Raw genomic sequence first — 22,641 nt, 5'->3', positions numbered from 1 at the left:
CAATGTTTCTTTAAAAGAATGTTCAATTTGTGGGTCCAATGCAAACAGAAAAAAAAATGTCTATGGACATTTACAACCTTCTGAAAATATGTTTCTATTTTGGGATGCTTTTGCGTCGATCACACACAAAAAGATATACCTGAACTACTGTTGGGCTGCCAATAATTCAAACTTTGTCAGTCAATTCATAACTAAACCTTAGCACTTTTTTTTAAATGTCTCACTCAAAGATGAATAACTTTTGAATTGCTAGAAAAATAACAATTGAAAACACCATCTATTTTTGAAGTATGAAACTCAAATAGCACAGGTAAAGCTACTTTCAATATTGTGACTTACTTTTTGCCTCTTGGGTAGTGCCGGACATATTCACCAATATCATGGGCACTGACACAAAGAACTAAAGGGTCTTTGGACGTCTCTAGAAGTCTCGTCAAAATCCTGAGAATGACAGAATATCAAATTATTTCAATTACGACAAGATTACCATTGAAATAGGCTTAGTTATTTCATTTCACTTCTCAAAATCATCTCCATATTAAAGTAAAAGAGGTTATCAGTTTTCAGCATTTTCAACGTATTTCAAAAATATTTCTGCTCCTGATAATCTTCTGTATCAATGGTTTAAACATCCTTGCAAAGTGTTACACTTCTCTCAGAATGAGCAATGTGACGAAAGTAGAGCATTTTTGTAAATGTTAAAGAACCAAAGATTCTTCATGAAGGAAGTTGTATACTTAACACTATTCTCCCTGCCTTGTCAACAACCATGTGAAACTGCCTATACCTTACAAATGGATCACAGGAAGTTTATTTTTTCATCCAAATGGACCATGCTCATGACGACTTTTTGTCAGGTTCTTGATGCATGTAAGTATTCAGTGCATAATTAACAAATGTTGACTGCTGTGATGTTGGATATGAGGGGCGCATTCACCAAGGGTGCACTGCGCCCCGAGGGTGCTCAAACCGTCTCATTGTCGCGTGCTCGAAACAGCTGATCGTCTGCTAGTTCGCTGCTCCCACTCGTGTGAAAACATGGTGAATATAGCGTGGGTACCAACGATACAAGCGTTTCACACCGTATGTACCCGTACATGTACAAAGTCATAGCAAACTCCCTGTGGGATATCACATACGTGATATCCCACAGGGAGTGTTGCTATGACTTTTTATAAATTTAACACGTGATCGTTCTAAGCCAATGAAAATACAGTATTCAAGACAGAGGTATAACAATGCTTGTTATACTAAGGTGGATAAGCATCCTCATTTGTGAAATAAGAGATTCCAACTATTTGTGAAGCAGATTGTGAGTACTTGGACTGACTTGAGTAATTCATAACTCTTCTCATTCAGCCTCATGGCATTCTCCCGCCAGAATTTCTCACTCCGGTGCACAGGACTCCACTCCAGTCGACCTGACTTGACCTCTGATGAATATTCATCAAAAGAGCTTGAAAACAGAAGCAAGAAGATATATTAATCAGTTGAATCAAAATCAAATACTCATTGTGATTTTCAGACAATATTGAGTCTGAGAAACAAATACTCTGTTGTATAAAACCACTTTAAAACAACCTAACCACTTGCGTTTCCTTGCAATATATTCACTCACATTTTTACAAAGTTATAGTGCCCTTTTAAAAGTCAAGTTATCTAACGTACACTTCAATAATTTGTAAAGATTAATCATTTGTAATCAATTTTTTTTTTTTTCCCTAAACTTTTTAAAAGTCTTACACTCTACTTTTTTCATAACAATTCTTATATTAAATATGTTGGTTGTACAAAATTAAATATTGGTGTTGCAAAAATGTTGCTCCTCCCTCCTCTCTGTCACAATCTATGCCCCTCCCCCTCCACCAACCTACCTGAGATCCACCATACTATTCTGTAGTTTCTCCATGAGATATTCCACATCCTCAGTGATATCAGGATCTTCAATCTTTTGGCCTTGTAGTACTTCCAACTGCTTCAAGACTTTGCATTGTATCATAGCCAGGGCGTTCTCTTGAACCACTTCCTTCTCTTCTGGCTTCTCAATCATATTCTGCAAAGAGTTGGTTCATTTAACTATTGATACATTTCTTTTACATGGCAGTTTTCTAATCCATACATGTATCTTGGTGTGTGTGCGTTTGTTTCTGCATTCAATAGGGGACATTGAACAATAGAGGACAATGGGATCCGTGCACAAGTACCCCATCAACGGCCAGAAAAGGAGAGTTGGGGGTGACCTAGACTGGTTCCCGATCCATCCACTGAATATTTCGCAAGTATCCAAAGTCATTTGAGGTGGGAATTAGTCTCGCAGACCATCGCAAGTTAATATCGAGTGTTTTTGTGGGCCGACAACACTGGACGTTCACATGAAGACACTGTGGCTATAGCTTTTGCACATTCAGGAAGTCGTGCGTAATTTGCGCACGAACCAGTACAGTAAGGAACGTGCACGCTGTGCCTCCCGTCCACGGCCCTCTCAAAAGAGGTAAAACGCGCCTTCTTTTGTTGGCACACGGAGCTCATAGGGTCCCCAATTCCCGAAAGGTCCCCAATTTCCACTTGTGTACAAAACATATGGGAGGTCTTCCTAAAAAGTTTAAGTACAAACAAAAAAGGTAGGGGGTCCCTGATTGCAGGCAAATACACACTTGTATGGGGTGGTAGGTGTAAGGGACCGGTTTTTGTTGAATGTGATATACTCTTTAGATTTAGGCTACTTCAAACATCATAGAATAAAATAGTAATTTCTTTGCTAACTTAGAAGAGCCCATCGTTTATTACAGAAGAAATATTGTCATGAGGGTCACCACTTGTTCTTGTGTTCAGTTCAACTAAAGATGGATTCATCCTTGCTGCACAGATAAACACAAACATGAACTTGTGATGTCACTACGAGTATGTGCGCTGCCAAATGCAAGTTGTATGCATTTCAACTCCAGCAAACTTTGCTGTGATTGTTTCATGATGTCAAAGTCGTTTCACATCTGCAATAGTGAGTGAGAAGTATAAACTAGTCTTCTCAAGTGAGTTTTCTTGACATGAACACTGGCAAAGGGGAATGTCTGAGCACCAGGATGGTGCAAAAAGAAGGAAGCCCACGTTTGACAGGGATTTTTACTTACTTGTTTATTTGAACTGTTTTTATAACATGTATAATATAGTGAAGTATAGCTCTTCAACCATACATGGTGAAAAAAATCTTTTCAAAAATCACAAAAACAGTGTTATTATGCTAATTTGAATACAAGTCACCAAAGTCACTGTTGTCCACGTGTAAGTCTGGTGTAGTGTTTTGTGTCTTCAAATCAAGCTACGGAGCTCAGTCAAGCAGATGGAATAAAGCCGTCCATGGACAAACAGGTTTGGCACATGACATTTTTTAACTACCATATCTCAGAGACAAACTATGCATTTGCAATCAATGTTTCGTCACTTATTTTTAAAGATCAATACTTCAATACCATTAAATTGAATTTTTAAAATATGCTTACCAAGTAGGAGAAAATTGCTGTCAAAAGTGGGTTTCCTTCTTTTTGCACCACCCTGTATTTCATACTTTAACAAGGACTAACAGTTGCTGAAATGTTCCCTGTTTTCCCTTGACTAGTATAAACCCATTGATCTCCATATACACAGACTGGATAGGACATCGCGTACGAACGTGCGTCCGCGCGCGCGTTTTTTGAAAAGGGTAAAGAACACAATTTCGCATTCGAGTTGTGTACACTTTCGAACGGAGGATTAAAAAATGAAATTGGGTTTTCTTCGGTTTCTTTGTCATTTTTTGAAAGAAAAAAGAAACAGAGATCTAAATTGATCAAAATCGACGAGGAGTATAGTCAAGGTGTGCGCAGCATTATATTGCTGGAGCCGGGAAGTAAGTAGCTTTGAAGAATAGGACAATTATTCGCAAGTAAATTGTTTTTTTAACGAGGCCTATACAACATGGCATGGAGGAATATGAACGTGGGAATGACAAAGCAAATTATGATGTCGAAATGTTGCCGCTCTGAGTTTGGGGGGATGGAGGCCTGTGTGGTAGCTAGCGAGATATTCTGTTCAAATTCCATGCGATCTATAAGCCTGTCATGCTGGTCGGCATCATCATTTTTTAAAGACCTAGGCCTATGTCTTTAAAAGAAAAAAAAATAAACTGCCTAAACGTGCATGACTGACCCGGCAATGGCAATGAACAAAAGTTGACTTGTTTAAAATAGTTTATTGAAGTAACTTTTATAATTTTTATATACAAAATCTGATTGAATTATGTCTGCCTTGGCTTAACGGCTACCGAAATGTTTCTATTCTTTTTCTTTATAAAGAGAAACCGAGGAGATGTCTTATGCTTAATTACTGCACACCCGGCCGATTGACCTTCATATCAAACAAACAACTTCAGCAAAGCCATAGCAAAAACCACCATGCAGCTGCAGGACGATATCCGAGACGGACGAAAATGGAGACTTCACGGAGGGATGGAATCGACTGTATCATCCACTGAATGGAACATGCGATGTGAATCAATTCTTAATCAATTCTTAGGATGTGGAACTGTTAACATTGATTGATTTTGTTTTTGGAAAGAAGCTGCTCCCCAGATGACTGTTACTTTTGACAGTTTGTATGGTGAAGAAAGCAATGAGTACTTTTACGGTTTGAACTTATGTTGTGTACGCCGTTATATAAGATTACTAGCTATAGACATTAATACACCGTCATATTCGCTCACAAAAACGACTCCCATTACACTTACAAGTAATTATATTTCTTTTCAGAAGTATAGCTAAACATTTAATTATAAACAAGACCGTGCATAGCTTGATATTCCTTGACAAAATTAGAATTTTGGTTTGTGATTCATCTCCTTTCACACAATATCACAAGAGGTGAACGATGTCATTCCTTGATCAATCTAGGGACGGGAAGAAGTTTTTATGATTACTTTGTAAAATTAAGGTTTTTCTTACCTTATACATTCTAATTGGTTTATGTTCGGGTTTTTTAATAAATATATCAATCATTTGAATGAATCTCCATACAATTTCTCGTGTGAGTGTTCAGCTCAGTTAAAAATATGATGTCATTTCAGCATATTATTGATACAATTATTCATTTCATTGATGGAGTAGTTCAGTGTGCTCTAATGACCGATGTGCCAAAAATGAAATGGCAATTTACTTACAATCATTTTTGGGAAGAGGAGGGGAAAAAAAACAAGGGGAAAGTAAAGGGGGGGGGGTTCTTGAATTTCGAAAATGCATAATAAGAAAGTGTATATCAAGAAAGTGTGGAAAAGCTGTTTGGAGGGATTGAGGGTAACTCTTCATCGTTCAGTTATTTTTTTTAAAGATTGTTTTGGAGGAACGCTGGAACTCCCTCCTGTAAGAAAAATTCCACACAATAGTCCATTTTCCAAAGTAAACAAAGTGAAAGCACAATGCGCGTTTACCCGTCTGACAGTAAACGCGCCGCCATTGTTCGGCTGCGCATTCGTGCACAAACACGGCGCGATGTCCTATCCAGTCTGTGTATATGGAGATCAATGTATAAACCCTAGGTAACAAAACCTCACCCTGAAGACCAGCAAGATAATCCTGGTGACTTTCTCCTTGACAGATTCACTCAGGATATCGGCAAGAACTGGAATGATGCTATACCTGATCAGAACACAGAATAATAAGCATACAATAAGGGTTATATCAGTTTGAGTATCTAGGTTTGTAATAAGATTGAATACAAATCAGAATTGTCTACATCTGAGTCCATATTCATCAAATCTGATTAAGTAAAATTCTGTTGCCAAAGTGTCAGGTATTACTCTACATCATAATGACATTTTTATTTCTCAATGCCAAACACGGCCCAATTTCATGGCGCTGCTTAACAGTCAGCAGAAAAGTTGTGCTTAGCATAGCAGATAAATTTGCTAACCTCAAGCACACGGAGTGGATGTGCTAACGGTCGTGCGTGCATGGAGATTTCTATTGTTACGTCACTAAGTTAAGCAACTTTTTCCTCTTGAAGTAAGCATGCCTTCTGCTGTGCTTATGCATACGGTCTCCATGAAATAGATGGAGGCTCTGTTAGCATTAAATCATTGCTTAGCAAATTGGGCCCAGGCCTGTGTACTTAGCAGACATTGGTCCCACATGGCATAAAACACACATGCTGCCGATCAGGTGACAGAATGGAATGATCAGGCAGCCAATAAACACCACACACCAGCTTGGTCCAGAAAAGAATGTTTATCTTGCTATTCTACTCACTTGTTGAGTTGAGCGCATAGTTGTGGATGGTAGGACAACATCCATACACAGAAGGCCAGCTGATACTGAATCTGGAAACTGACCTTACCAGCCAACACAGATAAAATACTGCAATACAATCATATAAAAAGGTCATTCAGTAAGAAAATTAGTAATCCTCAAACAAAAATGCTTAGAACAATGATTACCACGATTCTCTAGTCAACCACCTTCCCAGAAGCACGGTAGAACACAATGGGGTCCACAAGAGTCGTTTCTTTTAAGCAATGTTTGGCTGTCAATGCTTGGTATCATGTCAAAAAGAAAATGGAAGCCAAGGGAGGTGTTGCGTAGTGCGTACAGACCAATCCTGATATGGTGCCTGTCATTAAGCAGTTTTGTACAATAGCAGGCATGATGCTTCAACCACACCATTCTGAAATTTTCTAAAAATCAAAACTTCCCCGAGTTTCCCTGAGAAGTTTCCAAACTTCCATGAGAAATGGTTTCACTTTAACAATTGATGGAAAGTCTAGAGTTGCATGTAGCACAGCCTATTGTTATTATCTGGAGATGTGTGTAAATATTGACAGTGCATAAACACTAAAACGCCACATAACCAGTCAGTCAATGGCCGCAACTTGGACACATGGCACGAGATGCACATACGTCAAACTGGAGTTTCCCTGATTCGTGGTGTTTTCCTGAATTCCCAGAGTTTTCCTGAATTCCCAGAGTTTTCCTGACTGGAAAAGCGCAAACTAATTTTCAAGGTTTTCCCTGATTTGCAGAGTGGGTGGGAACCCGGCTGTGATTATACAGCAACTCCGTGCTGGAAATAGTCTATAGTCAAATGTTTGGTATAGGAGTGACTGTTACAGTAGCGTTCTACTGAGTAGTCTCCAATCTAGGGAAACTTCATGGAACATTATCACACATCTTTGGAAATGGTTCCACTTCTCACAACATGTTTCCACTTTTTGTCAGATGGGATTTTCATCGAGGAGAAGTAAATGTTCCCAATTTATCAACAATATCCTCATTCAAAGGACATAATGAATCTCACATGAAGGATGTAGTCTGACTTAGACAAGGTACATGTAAGACTACACTGCAACTTACGTGCTGACGCCTTCATTATCCATGAATGCCACTCGGTACACGTCCAGCCGGAGCATCTGCTGCAAACACTCAGCTACTGTCTGCACATACTCATTGAATGATGCAGACAACTGCTGCTTGATCCAATTGAAGAAGTATTTGAGATCATTGGCGTTCATCTTATCCTTGCTGTAACAAGCTAGCTTGGTGATGATACGGCAAGCCTGTCAGAACGCAAGCATTCAGTCAAATGACGGTCTACTGTCCAATTATGGTTTGATTTAGGATTGTGGTTTTTTTACATCACGTCACTTTTTCCCTTAGAAACCTAGCCCTAGAAACCTAGAAACCTTTCTCACTTAGGCAAATTCCAACACAATATGGCAAACCATACACAAAAACTGTTGGATTCTGTTTATGTGTGGTATGCCTGACCCCATGTAAAGCATAATCAGTTTACTAGTGCAGTACTCACTCCAACAGATTCCAACAAACCCTGGTGTTGGAGTTTGACTGGATGGTGATTGTTAGGGTTAGTAATATTAGGTCTGTACTATATATATACTGTTCTGGCACGATGCAGGCACTATTACTCACATTTGCGTATGTGTGCAACTTTCCTTCAACTTTCATAATAATTTGCTGTTTCTGACATGTACATACCCAAATGAAGTGTACAATTACACAAGTAGACAAGACAACAAGAGAAAAGTGTGACCCATATCAAAAAACTTTAAAGCACAAAATTCTATTTTCCAATGTTAGTCTCCAGAAAGTTTCTACAAAATTTGATATAATAATCATCATTATCAAGTTACCCGAATTCCTTTTTTTTAAATTAAATTATTTCCTAACAAATATGAAGACAGTCGGAGCATACTGACCGGAACGTCGAGTTAACACCTCTGGTTCTTTTCAGAACCATTCTCTTAGTTGAGAAATTATTCCCACATGGTGTTTAGCTGCAAACCTTTCATTGATTAGTATCTCCACCATGCAAAGCCTCAAATCTTACTTCAAATGAATGGCCTTCAATAGCTTGGAATCACCTACCTGGTTGGTGGTGAATGAATCTTCACGGTTCAGCATGTTCAGGAATGGAGTCCATGGAGCAGTCTTACTCTTCTTGCCATGTTCAACAAACACACTCACACGCTCAGGTTTCTCCTGAAAATAACATCACAAGTCACGATAAGGTATTTATCATATAGAGTCTTTACACTCTTAAATCTATTCTATCCATGATAGTCTCCTGTTTGGCACACACATGACTAAACGGTAAACTTTTCACCGCAATATGCTGGTGGATTTTCTGTCTCAAGCTATTGAAAAACACAGAGAATGCAGTGCCGATAAATAAATGTCAGCTACAGGCCTACAAAGTACAACCCAAGATTAACCCTAACTGCCCTGAATCCTTCAAAATCCTCTCTGCCAAAGTGGAGGAATCTGGAGGATTGAGGTTACATGGCAAAAGTGCGTTACTGATTTCGTAGGATGCACTTTGTCAAAGTCTTGGGCCGAACCTTGTGTTGTTTTTGCTCAGCCATGCATAAATATAGGACTGGATTATGCTTGAAATCCTCCCTACTGCTCCAGGATGTCACTGGCCAAGCCTCAACATATTGAGGTCACTGCTGCAGGATTTTGCAGGATTCAGGCAGTGGTCACCCCTCCACGGACCATATTAAGAAAAAATGGAGGAATTTGCAAGATTGAGGCTATATGCTATTTTTTCATGAGGCCAATTTGAGGATTTTGCAGGATTGAGGCTACATCCTAGCAAAAAGGCCTAGGGAGTTAGGGTTAATTAAAAAGTGGTAGTTCTTTCCAGGAATATTGTCAGTTATTCATCCTTGATGCACAATAATTGGCAAGCAATCACACACATCCAGATATTCAAATATTTGGGAAAAGGAGAAATAATATACACAATGAATGCCTTGGTAACACTTTCACGCCCCAACTATAGCAAGGGTCCCAATTTCGTTGGCACAATCCAAACTATTATTGGGACAGTCCCCACAATAGTTGGGGAATTCCTAACTATAGTGGGGATGATCCTATCTGTAGTTGGGATCGTCCCGATGCCCAAGTTGGGGCGTAACAATAGCTGCCCAAACATTCTCTTATGATAAGCTAGGGGTACATACCTTGAGCATACTGTCAATCATAGTCAGGATGTATCGCACTGTCTGTTCCTTGGCAATACGTCCCATCAGACGAATGAAGACTTTAGCGCACTGAGGTCCTAGATTCTGAATCAGCTGGTCTCGTCTCTCACTGCTGGCATTGTCATAGTCACGGATGAAAGTGAAGTCATCCTGTGAAATCATCTGACCCCTGCAGATTGTACATTGTATCAAAGCATTAAGTCACATATAAGTCACAAAAAAGTTACCGAAACAGCCCTGCGTTTGTCCACAAGCATTCATGTAAGTCTAGTTATTATTATTATTATTTCTGAAAAAAGAAATGAAAAGGAAAGAATGCAGCACACATACATGACATATGGCACTTCTTTGGGGAGTCCAGTGCATTTTCAAAGTAATTTCTAAAAATGGGAAATGCTTCTCAGTTGCAGATTCATTTCCTTACAACATTTTGGCAGTGACTGATCTTCATTGAGATAATACAATTACAATTTAAAATATAATTTCTATTAAAAACTATAATTTTGATTAAAAAATAATGGCCTGAGGAAGCAACCTTCTTTCCTACCATATTAAAAACAAGTTTAAACGCATTACATATTTTGGTATAATTTCTGTCAATTGCAAACATGCCCCTGCCAGTGTAGTCTATGCAATAGACCACGGCAAATGCCGTGGTCTATTATGCGCGAACAGATTTGCTGATTAATTAGGCAAGACCCTGCCTCTTGACTTCCTAGATTTTGACCAATCGGCAGGCACTTTCTATAGGTCTATCGGGTCTTCGGTCATTCACCCGTTGCGCGTCATAGACATGGATTTTTAAAAAAATGTCACAGCGCGCGGCGCTTGGTATCATGTTACGCAAATGCGCTCCCGGCCATGCCTGCTGTTGTTATATTACAAAACGCTGCATTCGAATCGACCAATCACAGCGTTTAGTCCTGATTTTCGAATGAAATGACGTCACGATTTAGTAAAGTCGACTCCGATTGGCTGGCGCGCGGCTTGCATAAATCTGCATGCTTTGACATATCAGCCGTTAGACAGGAGATGGCTCCGTGGATAACGGGTGATACTCAAACTACTGCCAGTGCAGAGTATGAAAAAAACATTTCACATGATGTAACCCCACCCACCCCACACACCCCAAAAAATGTAAGAAAAGAAATAATAAGGAAAATAACAACTCTCAACACAGCCATTTTTGATTGGACAAAAATATTTGGTTCTTTTAAATGGGTGAAGTTAGTTGGACTCTTATTTCACACTCTCTGAAGACATGTCTTATGCAATTGGGAAACACCCATGAGTATTGTTGCTGTTTTATTTGTCAGCCTTGAAAGCCAGAAACCAGAAAGCATACAGGATCATGAACAAATATCAATCAGAGCATGTTTCTTGATCTTTCTGCCAGCTATATCGTAGAGGGCCCAGTTTTCGACGGTACGCGTTTTCGAGGCTTGACCTTCTATGTCACAGGGCGTGATGTAAACAACTCCGTGTGACGTCTCAAACTTGGAATCTCCCGGTTCGTTTGCTGCTCTTGTCTGTCACCGAAAATGTGGAAAGTTAAGGCTCTTCCGGTAGGTTAAACTTGTACGACTCAAAAAGTTGTTCTTTTGGGGCGTATTTTACTAGATACAAAGTGGTGAGGCGTTTCATGGCTCTTGTTTTCTTATTGGTCCTAAAAAGTTTCTGTGTGTGCCATAACAAAGCCCAAGATATGCAGAATAAAAAAACGTCACGCAGTTGTAGCAAAGCGTTCTGGGTAAAAACTACGGAGTGTCCTATGGAGCGTCTCGCTTATATTTTATGATTTATTATTATTTAAAAGGCATAAAGTAAAATGATCAAATTGGCTTCATTTGGTTTAAATACAAAAATTAATACAATGATTTCATGTGAAATTTCATGACAACAGTGAACATATAGACGTCGAAAATGCAACTCGGCCCCTATGTATTATTTATTCTTTTGTAAAATTATTATGTATTATTGTTTCCTTTTTTTACAGAACATGTGCATGAGTCCGGTGAAACGACCCAGGCCAATCACCTACAGGAACTACTCTCCGTCAGCCTTAACCAAAGCATTCCATTTGGTTATTGACGAGAACAAGTCCGTTGAGGCTGCAGAAAAAAGATGTGGCGTTCCCGTGACAACATTGAAGGATCGAGTCAAAGGCCGAGTTGACCCAGAAACTACCAAGTCAGGACCAGCTCCCTTGTTTATCCTTGAAGAAGAGGCAAAATTTGTGGAACATCTCAAGAAGATGGCCGTAATGGGTTATGGGTACAGGAGGGCTGAAGCTGTCGACATAGCTACCTTGTATGCTGTCAGTCTCCACAAACGGCAAGCAGGACATCCATTAACCCTCAGATGGTTCAGAAATTTCATGGGAAGATGGCCGGAGCTTCATGTGAAAAAACCATGAAGGTTGGACATATACCGTACATGTACAGGGCAAAAGCTACATCTAAGGAAGTTGTCAAGGCATATTTCACTGAGCTTGACAGAATAATGACCATGTACAAGCTAAAAGATGCCCCTCAGAGAATCTACAATATTGATGAAAAGGGACTGAGGCAAAATCATTCTCCACCTCATATCGTCAGTGCGTCCAAGAGCACAGTTGCTGTCACCACAGGCAAGGGTTCTACTGTGACAATCATTGGTTGCGGGAATGACATTGGACAGCAACTTCCACCATATTGCATATTTCCAGGACAGAGGATAAGACAAGAGCTTCTTCAAGGCTGCACTCCGGGTGCGAGTGGAACTGTTAGTGACAGTGGCTGGTCCAACTCTGAAGTTTTCATGGACTACCTCTCATCGCATTTTTTAAAGTATGTCACAGACAGCAGAGATGATGAGCCCATCCTTGTCCTTTATGATGGACATTCTTCCCACATCTCCCTGCCATTGATTGACTGGGCAAGAAAACACAATATCTTGTTGTTTGTCTTACCAGCACACATGAGCCACGTCCTGCAGCCAATGGATGTTGGATGCTTCGGGCCATTTGAGAAAATCTACAATTCAATTTGCCACCAACACATGCATGCCCACTCTACAACAGGCATTGACAGATACTCCATCTGTGAACTTGCTTGCAGAGCATACTCCAAGGCCGTATCCCCTGACAACTTATGAAGCTCGTTCAAGAAAACTGGCATCTATCCTTGCAACTATGAAATAATCGATGTCAGCATTTTAAAACCAGCCAAAGCACTAAACAAGACAGCAAGTGAGCTGACAGATTTGTCTGAACCCCAACCAGTTGGTCCACAAGGTGACGGCAGTGGCAGCCTCCCTCACTCAGACTCCTGTGATCTCTTCAAAAAAAAGAGAAGAGATCATAGGCCAGCAAGAGAAAGTACCAAGAAAGAGGAGATGTGTCTCTTCGGTGACATCGGGAAAGGCCATAACTGAAGAAGCAGTAAGGAAGAAGATTGTGCAGTTTGTTGAAACGTCACAGAAGAAGACATCAACCAGAAAGAAGAAATATAACCCCACCAAAAGGGCAAAGAAAACCGAATCTGCTGCCATGGTTGCATCACAGAAGAAGACATCAACAAGAAAGAAGGAATATAACCCCACCAAAAGGGCAAAGAAAACAGAATCTGCTGCCATAGCTGCATCACAAGCCTGTGAGCCTGGACCAAGCCGAACAATCACATCCGGCCTTGATGTATCTTCTGATGAGGAAATGAACGAGGATGAGAAATGCTGTGTGTGTCACCGATACCGCCCTGTTGAACTTAAGGATTCACTCTATTTCACCTCATGGGCTCAGTGCATGTTCCAAAGCTGTTCACATTGGGTTCACCTCAAGTACTGTTGTAATGACACAAGACTACGACTGAAAGACATTTTTTTGCCCATGCCATGGTTTGCCATGCTTTCAGTCCACAACAGAAGAGTAATTTCAAGTTCTTTCCCAGTATGTGCTTGGTTTACTTGAAGATCCAAAACTCAAAAAAGTTTTAAAAGTGGCAAAGTTGTAAATGAACTTCATTTCGCATTCAAGAGGATTGTTCCCATTTTGCCAAAACTGAATTATTCATTACGATGATGAAATTAATTTTCTTGTTTATTATGAGGATGGTTTTGATGATTTGGAAAAGGAGGGGGGGGGGGGCGAAGGAGAGGATAGCAGGAACCATGAAGACCCAAGGAGAAGGAAAAGTCACTCCAACTTCCCCATCTCCAAAGTGGAGCAGATGGGCCCAGGCCAGGGGGTACGTATTATTGGATCATAACAACAATGCTGAAAATGCAAACCATTTTGCGTATGGCTTCACTGGGACACCTTACTCAACGCGACCGTCAAAAAGGTCACAATACTTACTGTGCCGTGCGCCACGGACAGCAACAAACCAGGTAATTTCGCAAAAGTGACAGGAGTGATCAACGTTCTCCAAGTTATTCTATAAGTCTGTGGTATGAAAAAAGTGACCAAGACCTCTTTTTTTGTGATACTTTCTTTCATGTTGGTCAGTTTGAAGAAAAGGCCTTATATCGTCAAAAACCTGTCACGCGGGGATAGTATTATAGATTTATAGTCATCGAATTTGTCAGAATAAAGATGGATGTGTGCAACCAGAAACATGTACTGGCAGTCCTCCCAACGGGATACAGCAAAAGTCTTACTGATATAGTTCCTCCACTACTCCAGGGTTCTAAGAAGTTGTCCCATGTCATCAGCCCCCTTGAGGCTTTAATGCGCAATCAAGTGAATGCATTAGCTCAGACGGAGATGCCTGCTGTTGCGGTTGTAAGCTGTAGCGAAATGACAGAGGAAGACAAGAATCGTATGTGATTTTATACTTTGTCACCACAACATCACAACATCCAAGGGTGGACAGTTACTGTGAGGGGGTGGGGGGTAGATGGCAGGCTGAGCTAGGGCTCTCAGAAGTGAAAAAAAATTCCTTATTTGGCATGTTTGAGGGACTGACAGAGACACCGACACCAATCAAGGGCAAAATTAAACTTTATACCTCACTGATTATGATAATAATTGGTAATAACAAATTGATACAGCAGTTGTCCAAGGTTGACTGCCTTCTTACAGCCTGATCCTGATACATGTATAATCTCATACACTGAAACTGTTTACTGTTTCACACATAATTTCATTCAATGCTGTACAAATTAATTGCATACAGTCCCTTGAAAACATCATATTTTCTGTAAACCATTTAACATTTGTAATTAACTTATAAAAAAACGTGTACATGTACTGCTATTAATTTAGTTTTACATGTGCTCTTCATATGTAACAAACAGGGATGTCAGGGCTGCGTTTGTCTCTCCAGAAGCGCTTCACGATAGAGCACATAAACTCCGACCTCTACCATGATGAACTGGCTGTGACTGCCATCGACAAGGTGCACACTCTGGCTACATGTACAAGCAATTATATACAGTTCATCTACACGGAACGAAACCTATAATGTGAATTCTTTTTAATTATATATGTATTTTCTTTCCTTGAAAGGGGCGACAGCTTTAGACCGTCCTTTAAGGCACTCCGCCGGCTTCAGAGTTTATTTGAGAATGTACCTGTGCTAATGCTTACAGCAACATTGACCGAAACTGCTCGAGTGAAGATTTTAGACACTCTACATCTACAGAGCAGTGACATTAAGGAAGTCTTCAGAATCCAGACAGGTAGGTCAAACGATAACGTTTACAAACACAATAATGTTCTGGCCTACTGAAATATAGGCTTTCATTCACTAAAAGATAGGTAACCTTCAAAGAAAAGGTACATTTTGTTTTCAGGACAACCAGAATAAAGACATCCAGCTATCAGAAATATTTACTTCTTCCCACAAACTATACAGTCCTAAATGATTAAAATAATTCTAAAGAGAAATTGTTGTTCTTGCTGCTTTTGCCATTGGTTCCGCAAGTGAAATCGTATAATACATGTGAAGTGAAAGATATATAGCCAAATATTTCTGACTATTCAACTGCTATTCATTACGCGCAGACCAAATATTCATCTTCATGTGAAGCATAAACGAGGCATGTCTCTCATTAAAGAATTAGAGTCCTGTTTCATATCTCTTCGCCAGAACAGAGGATCATCACCTAAAGTGTTTGATATACATGAATGGGTCAGTGCCAGTATACAATGTATAGTATACTCTCCTTCAAGAAATGGCATTTCTCTCTAACAACAAAATAAGAGGAGCATTTCGGCTTGAAATTCCTGAAAATGTTATGTTGCAGATTGCTTACTTATACTATTTTAAAGGTGCAGTAGAAAAGAAACCAACCTAATGTCTTTCTGTTCCCTATAAAAGAGGGGGGTAACCAGTGTTTACATCGGACACGACGGAGTACGAGTACACATTTAAGTTTGGGATACGTCATTTTCTACATTTATGATACTCAAAAAGAAATTATACAACACAGAAACCAAACCAGCACCGACAGGTTATGTAGTAAGTAATGTTAACTAGTGCATGTGGCATTATTGTTTTTATTTGTAAATGTATACAGGACTTTCAACGCCCTCGCGAAGGCATACACTGATGTCCGTGATGTTCTGCAACAAGATGCATTCGTCGAAGGCCAAAAAGACAGATCCCAGCTCAAGTTTAAGGTCTTTAATTCAAAACTGCCGGTCAGGAACGTATCTTGGATGAATGTTCAATGCCAAGTTCAGCCATACGGTGCCTTATGTGCACATCCGCTTTCAGAATGGGAATAGATATCCCAGATATTCGGCGTGTGGTTGTGTGGGGAGAGCGGGAAGGGAAGGCAACCCAGCAGAGGCAGTCATACTCTTGGCACCAATCACCTTTCGGCACGCCCATGAATCAATCAAGAAACCGTGTGATGCTTGCAATGTATTCAGGTATTAGAGAATACATTCTAAGAAACACATTCTACAAGAATATTGATCTGGAAGAACTCCAGAACTTTGTTGGAAATCCTGTTGGTCCCCCACCCTACATGTATGTAAGGAGATCTCTCTCCAGGTCAAGTCGTTGTCCATATTTCTTCAATTTTTCTGCTAGTTTCCCTTCTTCTTGAACTTTATGTGTGCATGAAGTTTGGCTACGTTGTGTGCGCCCTTCCCTGCTTCATGTGGAGGACTTGATCCTCTGTCAGCAGCTCCGCGACCTGTGTGATGTCATCAAGGTAGCTAGCTCTTGAAGACTATGACTTTCCTACGTACTTATCCATCAGCTGCTCTGTGAACATTCTACGGAGAGATGCCCCTAGACTACCAGTGATGCGGCTGACCCTAGTGATGTGTCGCTCTGAGTAATTACCCCTGGCATGCTTGAGTGTGCCTGTGGAAAGAATCAAATAGTAATTCTTTGTTTGTTAGTTTTGCTTTATTTTAGAAAAGTTTTACCCTTTTCCTGTTACCCCCTCAAAAACCTACAGTGCCAGCATAGCAGACTGGAATGATAAAGCCAGTGGACAATGTTATTACTTTTAAATTCGTTATTTTCAAATCTGTTTACCAGGTCCAGCACAATGCTTTTTCCCGGTCCGCCAGTGATGTTAGCAGTTCGATTCCATGTTGTATCATGGATTAGTGTCCCTGGCAGCCATCTACTCACACCTGTCATGGCAGAAAAAATATCACGGCCATGGAATTAGCAGCTTATCACCATGGCAATCAATACAACATTGCTGAGTTTGAATAGAGGCTCAACAAGACTGGGCAGCAAAATATCAGCTTCTTTCGCTTTTGCACTTGAAAATTAAGCTTTTGTGTAGCGAAACTTTGAAACTAATTTGGAAATGTTGCAAGGGAGTCAAGTTGACCTGTGTCCCCATACTCAAATCTTACCTAGTTCATGGAATGCTGTATGGCACAAATTCAACAAATCTGCAAATAATCGATGCACCAGAGTCAGGTATTTGTGGTGTTTCTTCTCCCAGAACTGTGGATGACACATTTCGCAAAATCGCAGCATTTGAGGCCCTCTCTGCATGGGTGTTGCACATAATATACAGGCGGCTGTATTCCTGGACGTGGTCTGCATGCCTCATAGCACTCGGAGGAGCAGTGCCAGTTGTTATCTAATAAGTATGGAAAAGGACCAAAGTTATTGTTAAGAGAGCGTGGAAGTCAAAAGTCTGAAAAAGTCAAAAATTTATAGAAAAGCAGACTATCTGGAAAAATGATACAGTTAAGAGCTAAATCTATTTCAGCCACTTATTTCTTGTAACATTTGTTCGCTGCTTACATGTAAGTGCTATCAATGTGCATTTTGTTCTTGGACAATATAGGAAATTAGCAAGAAAGTTTTCATCGTGTTGATAAAGTCAAGTGTACAGATTTTTCCCTTGTGAACTATACATTTCCCGATTTTAACAATAACTTGTTCTGCTGAAAACTGTCAAAACTTTTTATTTTTCTACTTCAAAAGGTTAACAAACCTGGAACAGAAGACAACCCAACACAATGTAAGTGGTACCACTGAGAGGCAGTGCAACATTCCCCCCTCAAACACTCAACGTAAGCCGCTCCTTCAACATTCTGCGACAACAGCAGAAGATGCTATAGCATCTGCATGGATCGCCACACCACCAATCGTCTTAGACATCGATGTCGTCTTCAGTGAGGCAAAGACAATCCAAGTGGTACCATTTTCTGCAACTGTAATGTCTTCTGGCGCTGCACTCGATCCAAACGCCGCCTACATGCACATAAGTTACATGGTGTAAGTTTCTTTTCTTAATAAGTTACATGTAGCTGGGCAAGCTGAACATTACATTCAGGTTTTACAGTGGATAGCATGATGTCATTTTCTGGTCAAATAAAAACGTCTCCCAAGCTACTGTAAATCAATTCAATTTAATTCAATTCAGTAGACATTTATTTTGAACTCTGTAGTGAAAAAATACAAACATAATTACTTTGGAATCCATCAACTGAATGACGTGATATTTAACGTGTGTGAACGTTTTCAGTCATGGGCATGATGGGTACATCTTTTGAGGGTTCTACCATAAACAGCAGCACAAAAAGAGTGTCAAGTATGATGAAAATACTGACCACCCAGTTATGATTAGACTCACTGTTAAATACTGTCAACCAACACTGCTTTCAGTTTGAAAGGGTGTCGAGATGGGCCCCCAAAAATGTTTCATGTTTCAATGCCGTACCCATGGTTGTACTAACCTTGATCTTCACCACAGTGGCAAAAGGAACGATCGTCTTTACGTTTGTCTTGCTTCTCATATCCATTGCAGGCCACTTGTAACTTCACCTGGTCAATCATGGGCCACATTTCATCAACGATTATCTCAGCAGTCTGGATGAACTCTGTACGTTCCTCTACAGACGCTGATAGTGAGGGACAATCCGCAGGAATACTGTGCCTGTCATCCATGTGGAGAACCTTCATCGCAAGGTTAGCCATGCTTTCAGTGGTGATTTTCAGTAAATCCACTGCATGGTTTATACAGGAAGACACCTTCGTCTTAACATTCTTGTGGCTGAATTTGTCCCTGATATTATACAAAGTTCCACGCTGGGCAGCACTTGACAGGTTGTATAGACGATCCATGTAATCCTGGTAAAGGGAAATCATCAAAAAAGTATTTGGAACCATGAAGCAAATATTTATAATGTAATTGCTCGTTTTCTTAGCACGACCAATTGTAAACTTTCTAACTGATACAGTGCACAAACAAATTCTGTCTGCGAACACATTCTCTTCGCCATGAACATTGATGAATACGTTATATGTTAAAATTATTTAATGTCCCGTTCTATATTTCCTCGAAATAAATATATGTTTTAATTGATATTTTCCTTTGCAGTACAAAAGTTGTTAACTTGTGAACCCGACATCTAACAAACAAATCATTTGCCGTTTAATTATAGTTTCTTGTTTTTTCTTTTTTGGAAATTCTAATTATTACCGGCCTGACAATAATTTGGTCAATGCTGGGCGGGTTCACTAATTTTTGCACAAAGGCGACGCAAAATAACAGTGCAAATTTTAATAAAAATTGTCAAAACAAAACATGCAAAGTAAAAATTCGCTTGGAGAAAAAAAATGGGAAGAACACAGGGTATGCCTCTTTGGTGGGCTAATCGGTTACATGGGCTATCGCAGTTTTCTGACCAAAGTACGGGCACAATAATTATAATCGATCAACTATGTACATGTACGTGTATGTTGTGTGAAGAAAAACATAATGGAATATATTACAACTTTACCTGCAGAAGAATGGGTCGAATATGGAACTGTTGGGCAGTAGGCTCTAGTCCAGCCATCCTGTCAATTGGGTTGAAGCAAGTCCCCATAACCAACCGGGCTTCTATCATCCTTGGTCCCCATTGGTCCCCATTGCAGCACACGGGAAGGATCTGTCTTCCACATCCAGGGACATACTGATTAAGGTGCTTTCATGATACATGTAGTCAGAACTCCTTTCACAGAGCAAGGAATACATGTAGCTTGTACGACGCTCGGGTTTATCTTAGTTGATTAAAAAATAAGATGGCATGATAAATACTTTATATAATCAATACCAGCAAATTCATAGTTGTAAATCACTCATTCTGTATATACATCTATAGGTGAAACAATCTCAGTCCATGAGTGTTTGAGTCAGATTGTCTAATATTTGCAGCCAAATTAATTTGTGTCCATTCCCTGCACATTCTTGTCTGTCGTCGTCGTCATCATCGTCCCTCTACTAATCGTCATCTCTGCATTCCGATGGTCATTATATTGTATGAAGTTACAGTCGAACCCTGATAAGAAGAGCACTGTTAATACAAGATCCTGCTTATAACAAGCAAAATTTTAGGTCCCAACTATTTGTTTTTCTTTGTTTTCTTATTACTGTTAATACAAGGTACCTGTTATAACAAGGTAATTTGTAAAGTCCAAGGACCTTGTTATAAAGGTGTTCGACTGTATTTTTATCCTTATAATTTAAATTGTTAGTTATTACCAAGTGGCTTTTTGTAGCTGACAAAGCACTGTACTCGTGGGTGGGTGCACCACAGCTCCTTCACTTGCAGCAGTCAGTGCAGGGAGGGTTCCTTTCACAATCAGACGGGAGACCATTACGGTCATGTGTTGCCTCAGGTGTGCCCAGTCCTCTTCTTGTGGTAGGATCTCACACAAGTCTATGTCTGCTACCTTCCGAAGATTTTCGTCATCACTGGCGAATGCAGCGATGCTGTCCTAGCAGCCGATGCGATTCACGGTTGCAAAGGCGAGCCCACATTGTAACATCTTGTTGGTGTTCTGGGTACCTTGGTGCCTGCATTCTGTAGATATTTGGACGTTGTCCCATGTGATGCTATATCGAGGGGGTATGTCGTCTTCTGAGGGAAATGAACACATTAAAATTCCTCAATTAATTAAATGTTGAAGTTTTATTAGCAACAGTCCATTCACTGCTTCTAAAAATGGATTAAATATATCATCTACAAGTAACGAATTTAGGAAAGAAAACCTTAATTTTGAATGAAGAAAAATTACTTACATTTACTTCCATATCTGTATAAAAAAGGCAGGACTAAATATAGGACCATACATGTTATTGGTTAGAATTTGTAGATATTGGCAAACAACATATAAGATAATGAAAATAATGTAATAATTAACTGTTCCATTACTCATGTCTGTATCTAACTATCATTAAAATTGCTCTCAAAAATTTGTCATCCTGACCTGAGATGCTTAACCGCTCCCATCGTTGATCTTCTTCATCTTACAAAGTTGTTCGCAGCTGGTTAATCTTGAGGATGCTGGTATGGCACTCACGGCACGCGAAGTACTTTGACACACTTGGACTATTAGCGGAAAAGAAAGTGCTAAAAAAGGTACCTATCGTACCCGATCCTGGTATGGGCGTACTCAATGTCGTCCTCGATTTTCCGTCTCGGACGAAGGGCACATTGCAAACCGTGCAATCGGCCATTTTGAAAAGGCTACGAAACGTATTCCGCACGTGTTTTTTTAATTGTTGCACCACAAAATCAGGTGCATTCACATTTCGAGTTTGAAATTGAAGTTTCAAAATGCTCTTATTTTAACCAGAATTAATTTCCTGGGCTAAAATTTGGACTAAATATCCCTTTTCTAAAACTCTTCCATTTGCGACAGATCAACTTACCTTGGAAATTCCTAGTTTTTGAGTAAAATCCATATATCTATTTCGTGAAATTCTTGTGGAGACGTATTCATCTATAGAAATGTTCTTCTGGAGACGTATACAATCTTTTGTTCCCTATTGTGTTCATGTCTCCGTAAGGTAGTAAATTCCAGCACACACACACACACACACTTTTGATTATACAAAATCCAAGTGCCCTGATAAACCAACCCAAGAAACTGTCTACATTTCAGCACTGAACTGCTGGTAAAAAAAACCTTAAAATTATTCAACTCCCCTGCCAACATTCCTGTTTCCGCCCCTGAATCCTCGTGCGATACTTTCACAAGTTTCACAAGAGAACATTGGTCATGAATGAATACATTAACCCTTACCCTACTAGACCCTCCAACGCATGCCAATATGTGCCTCAAGAAAATCTCCTATGTTTTTTGCATGGCCCTCCAATATCTGCCATGTCATTTCAAGGGTAACTGGACAGGCACTCCAATATATGCCACAGAGAACAATGAGAGTCCTCTGATAACAAAGTGAGTGCCCCCAGCTGGTCAGTATCAGGCACCCTCCAGGGCCTCCAACTCCTGCCAATTGGAGCCTTCACTGTTAAGACAAACTATCTGCCAATAAACTGCAGCTGGAGGGCATTGGCATAACCAACTGACATGCAGTAAACTACCCTCAGAGAGTAAGGGTTAATGTTGCCGACAAACACGATGAAGTTGGGGTTGCACGTCACTTAATCCACCCAGTTTCCCCCCCCCCCCCACCGCGCCCTGCCCCTGCTCACCATCATGCTATCATGATGATATTCCAACCTGAAGGGCGGCTGGAGTAGTCCATCTCCCCAGCCCTTGAGGGTTTTTCTGTATTAAATATTTGACACAGTGATAATTTTGTTATATTGTGTGGTTGGGTTCTTTTCAATTGTTTGTGTTGATCTCATGCATTTTGAAGGTGCAACAATCATGCACGCAGGGAAATGGAGTATATACTTTAACGGCTGTTGA

The 22,641-nt window shown here is 40.1% G+C and overlaps 2 protein-coding genes across 3 annotated transcripts in view; both read right to left on the bottom strand.

The window, feature by feature from the left end:
- LOC119724496 (V-type proton ATPase subunit H-like) overlaps window positions 1–22,641 on the bottom strand; it is a 30,617-nt gene that overhangs the window by 2,524 nt on the left and 5,452 nt on the right. For both annotated transcript variants that reach the window (XM_038195579.1, XM_038195580.1), the window contains exons 2-9: window positions 9,506–9,695; window positions 8,406–8,519; window positions 7,374–7,576; window positions 6,273–6,380; window positions 5,579–5,663; window positions 1,875–2,053; window positions 1,331–1,456; window positions 340–441 (exon numbers count right to left, since the gene is read on the bottom strand). In XM_038195579.1, the coding sequence (XP_038051507.1) occupies window positions 340–441; window positions 1,331–1,456; window positions 1,875–2,053; window positions 5,579–5,663; window positions 6,273–6,380; window positions 7,374–7,576; window positions 8,406–8,519; window positions 9,506–9,695 (1,107 nt within the window). The remainder of the gene's footprint in view (window positions 1–339; window positions 442–1,330; window positions 1,457–1,874; window positions 2,054–5,578; window positions 5,664–6,272; window positions 6,381–7,373; window positions 7,577–8,405; window positions 8,520–9,505; window positions 9,696–22,641) is intronic.
- LOC119724500 lies at window positions 17,927–19,062 on the bottom strand. Its single transcript, XM_038195587.1, has 2 exons — window positions 18,672–19,062; window positions 17,927–18,186 (listed from the first exon to the last, which is right to left on the bottom strand). Exons 1-2 carry the CDS (start codon window positions 19,057–19,059, stop codon window positions 18,086–18,088), a joined length of 489 nt encoding a protein of 162 aa, XP_038051515.1. The 5' UTR covers window positions 19,060–19,062; the 3' UTR covers window positions 17,927–18,085.

The sequence above is a fragment of the Patiria miniata genome, unplaced genomic scaffold, assembly GCF_015706575.1.
Source record: "Patiria miniata isolate m_02_andy unplaced genomic scaffold, ASM1570657v1 HiC_scaffold_18, whole genome shotgun sequence".
Classification (NCBI taxonomy): Eukaryota; Metazoa; Echinodermata; class Asteroidea; order Valvatida; family Asterinidae; genus Patiria; species Patiria miniata.
This window is presented reverse-complemented; position numbering and strand designations above follow the sequence as displayed.

What these genes read in the sequence shown, in the direction of transcription:
- LOC119724500 (XM_038195587.1), bottom strand. Translation starts at nt 19,059, where the DNA reads ATGGATCGTCTATACAACCTGTCAAGTGCTGCCCAGCGTGGAACTTTG. An exon ending in CCACTGTGGTGAAGATCAAG is followed by an intron (nt 18,187 to 18,671) that starts GTTAGTACAACC and finishes ATGTGCATGTAG; the next exon opens with GCGGCGTTTGGATCGAGTGC.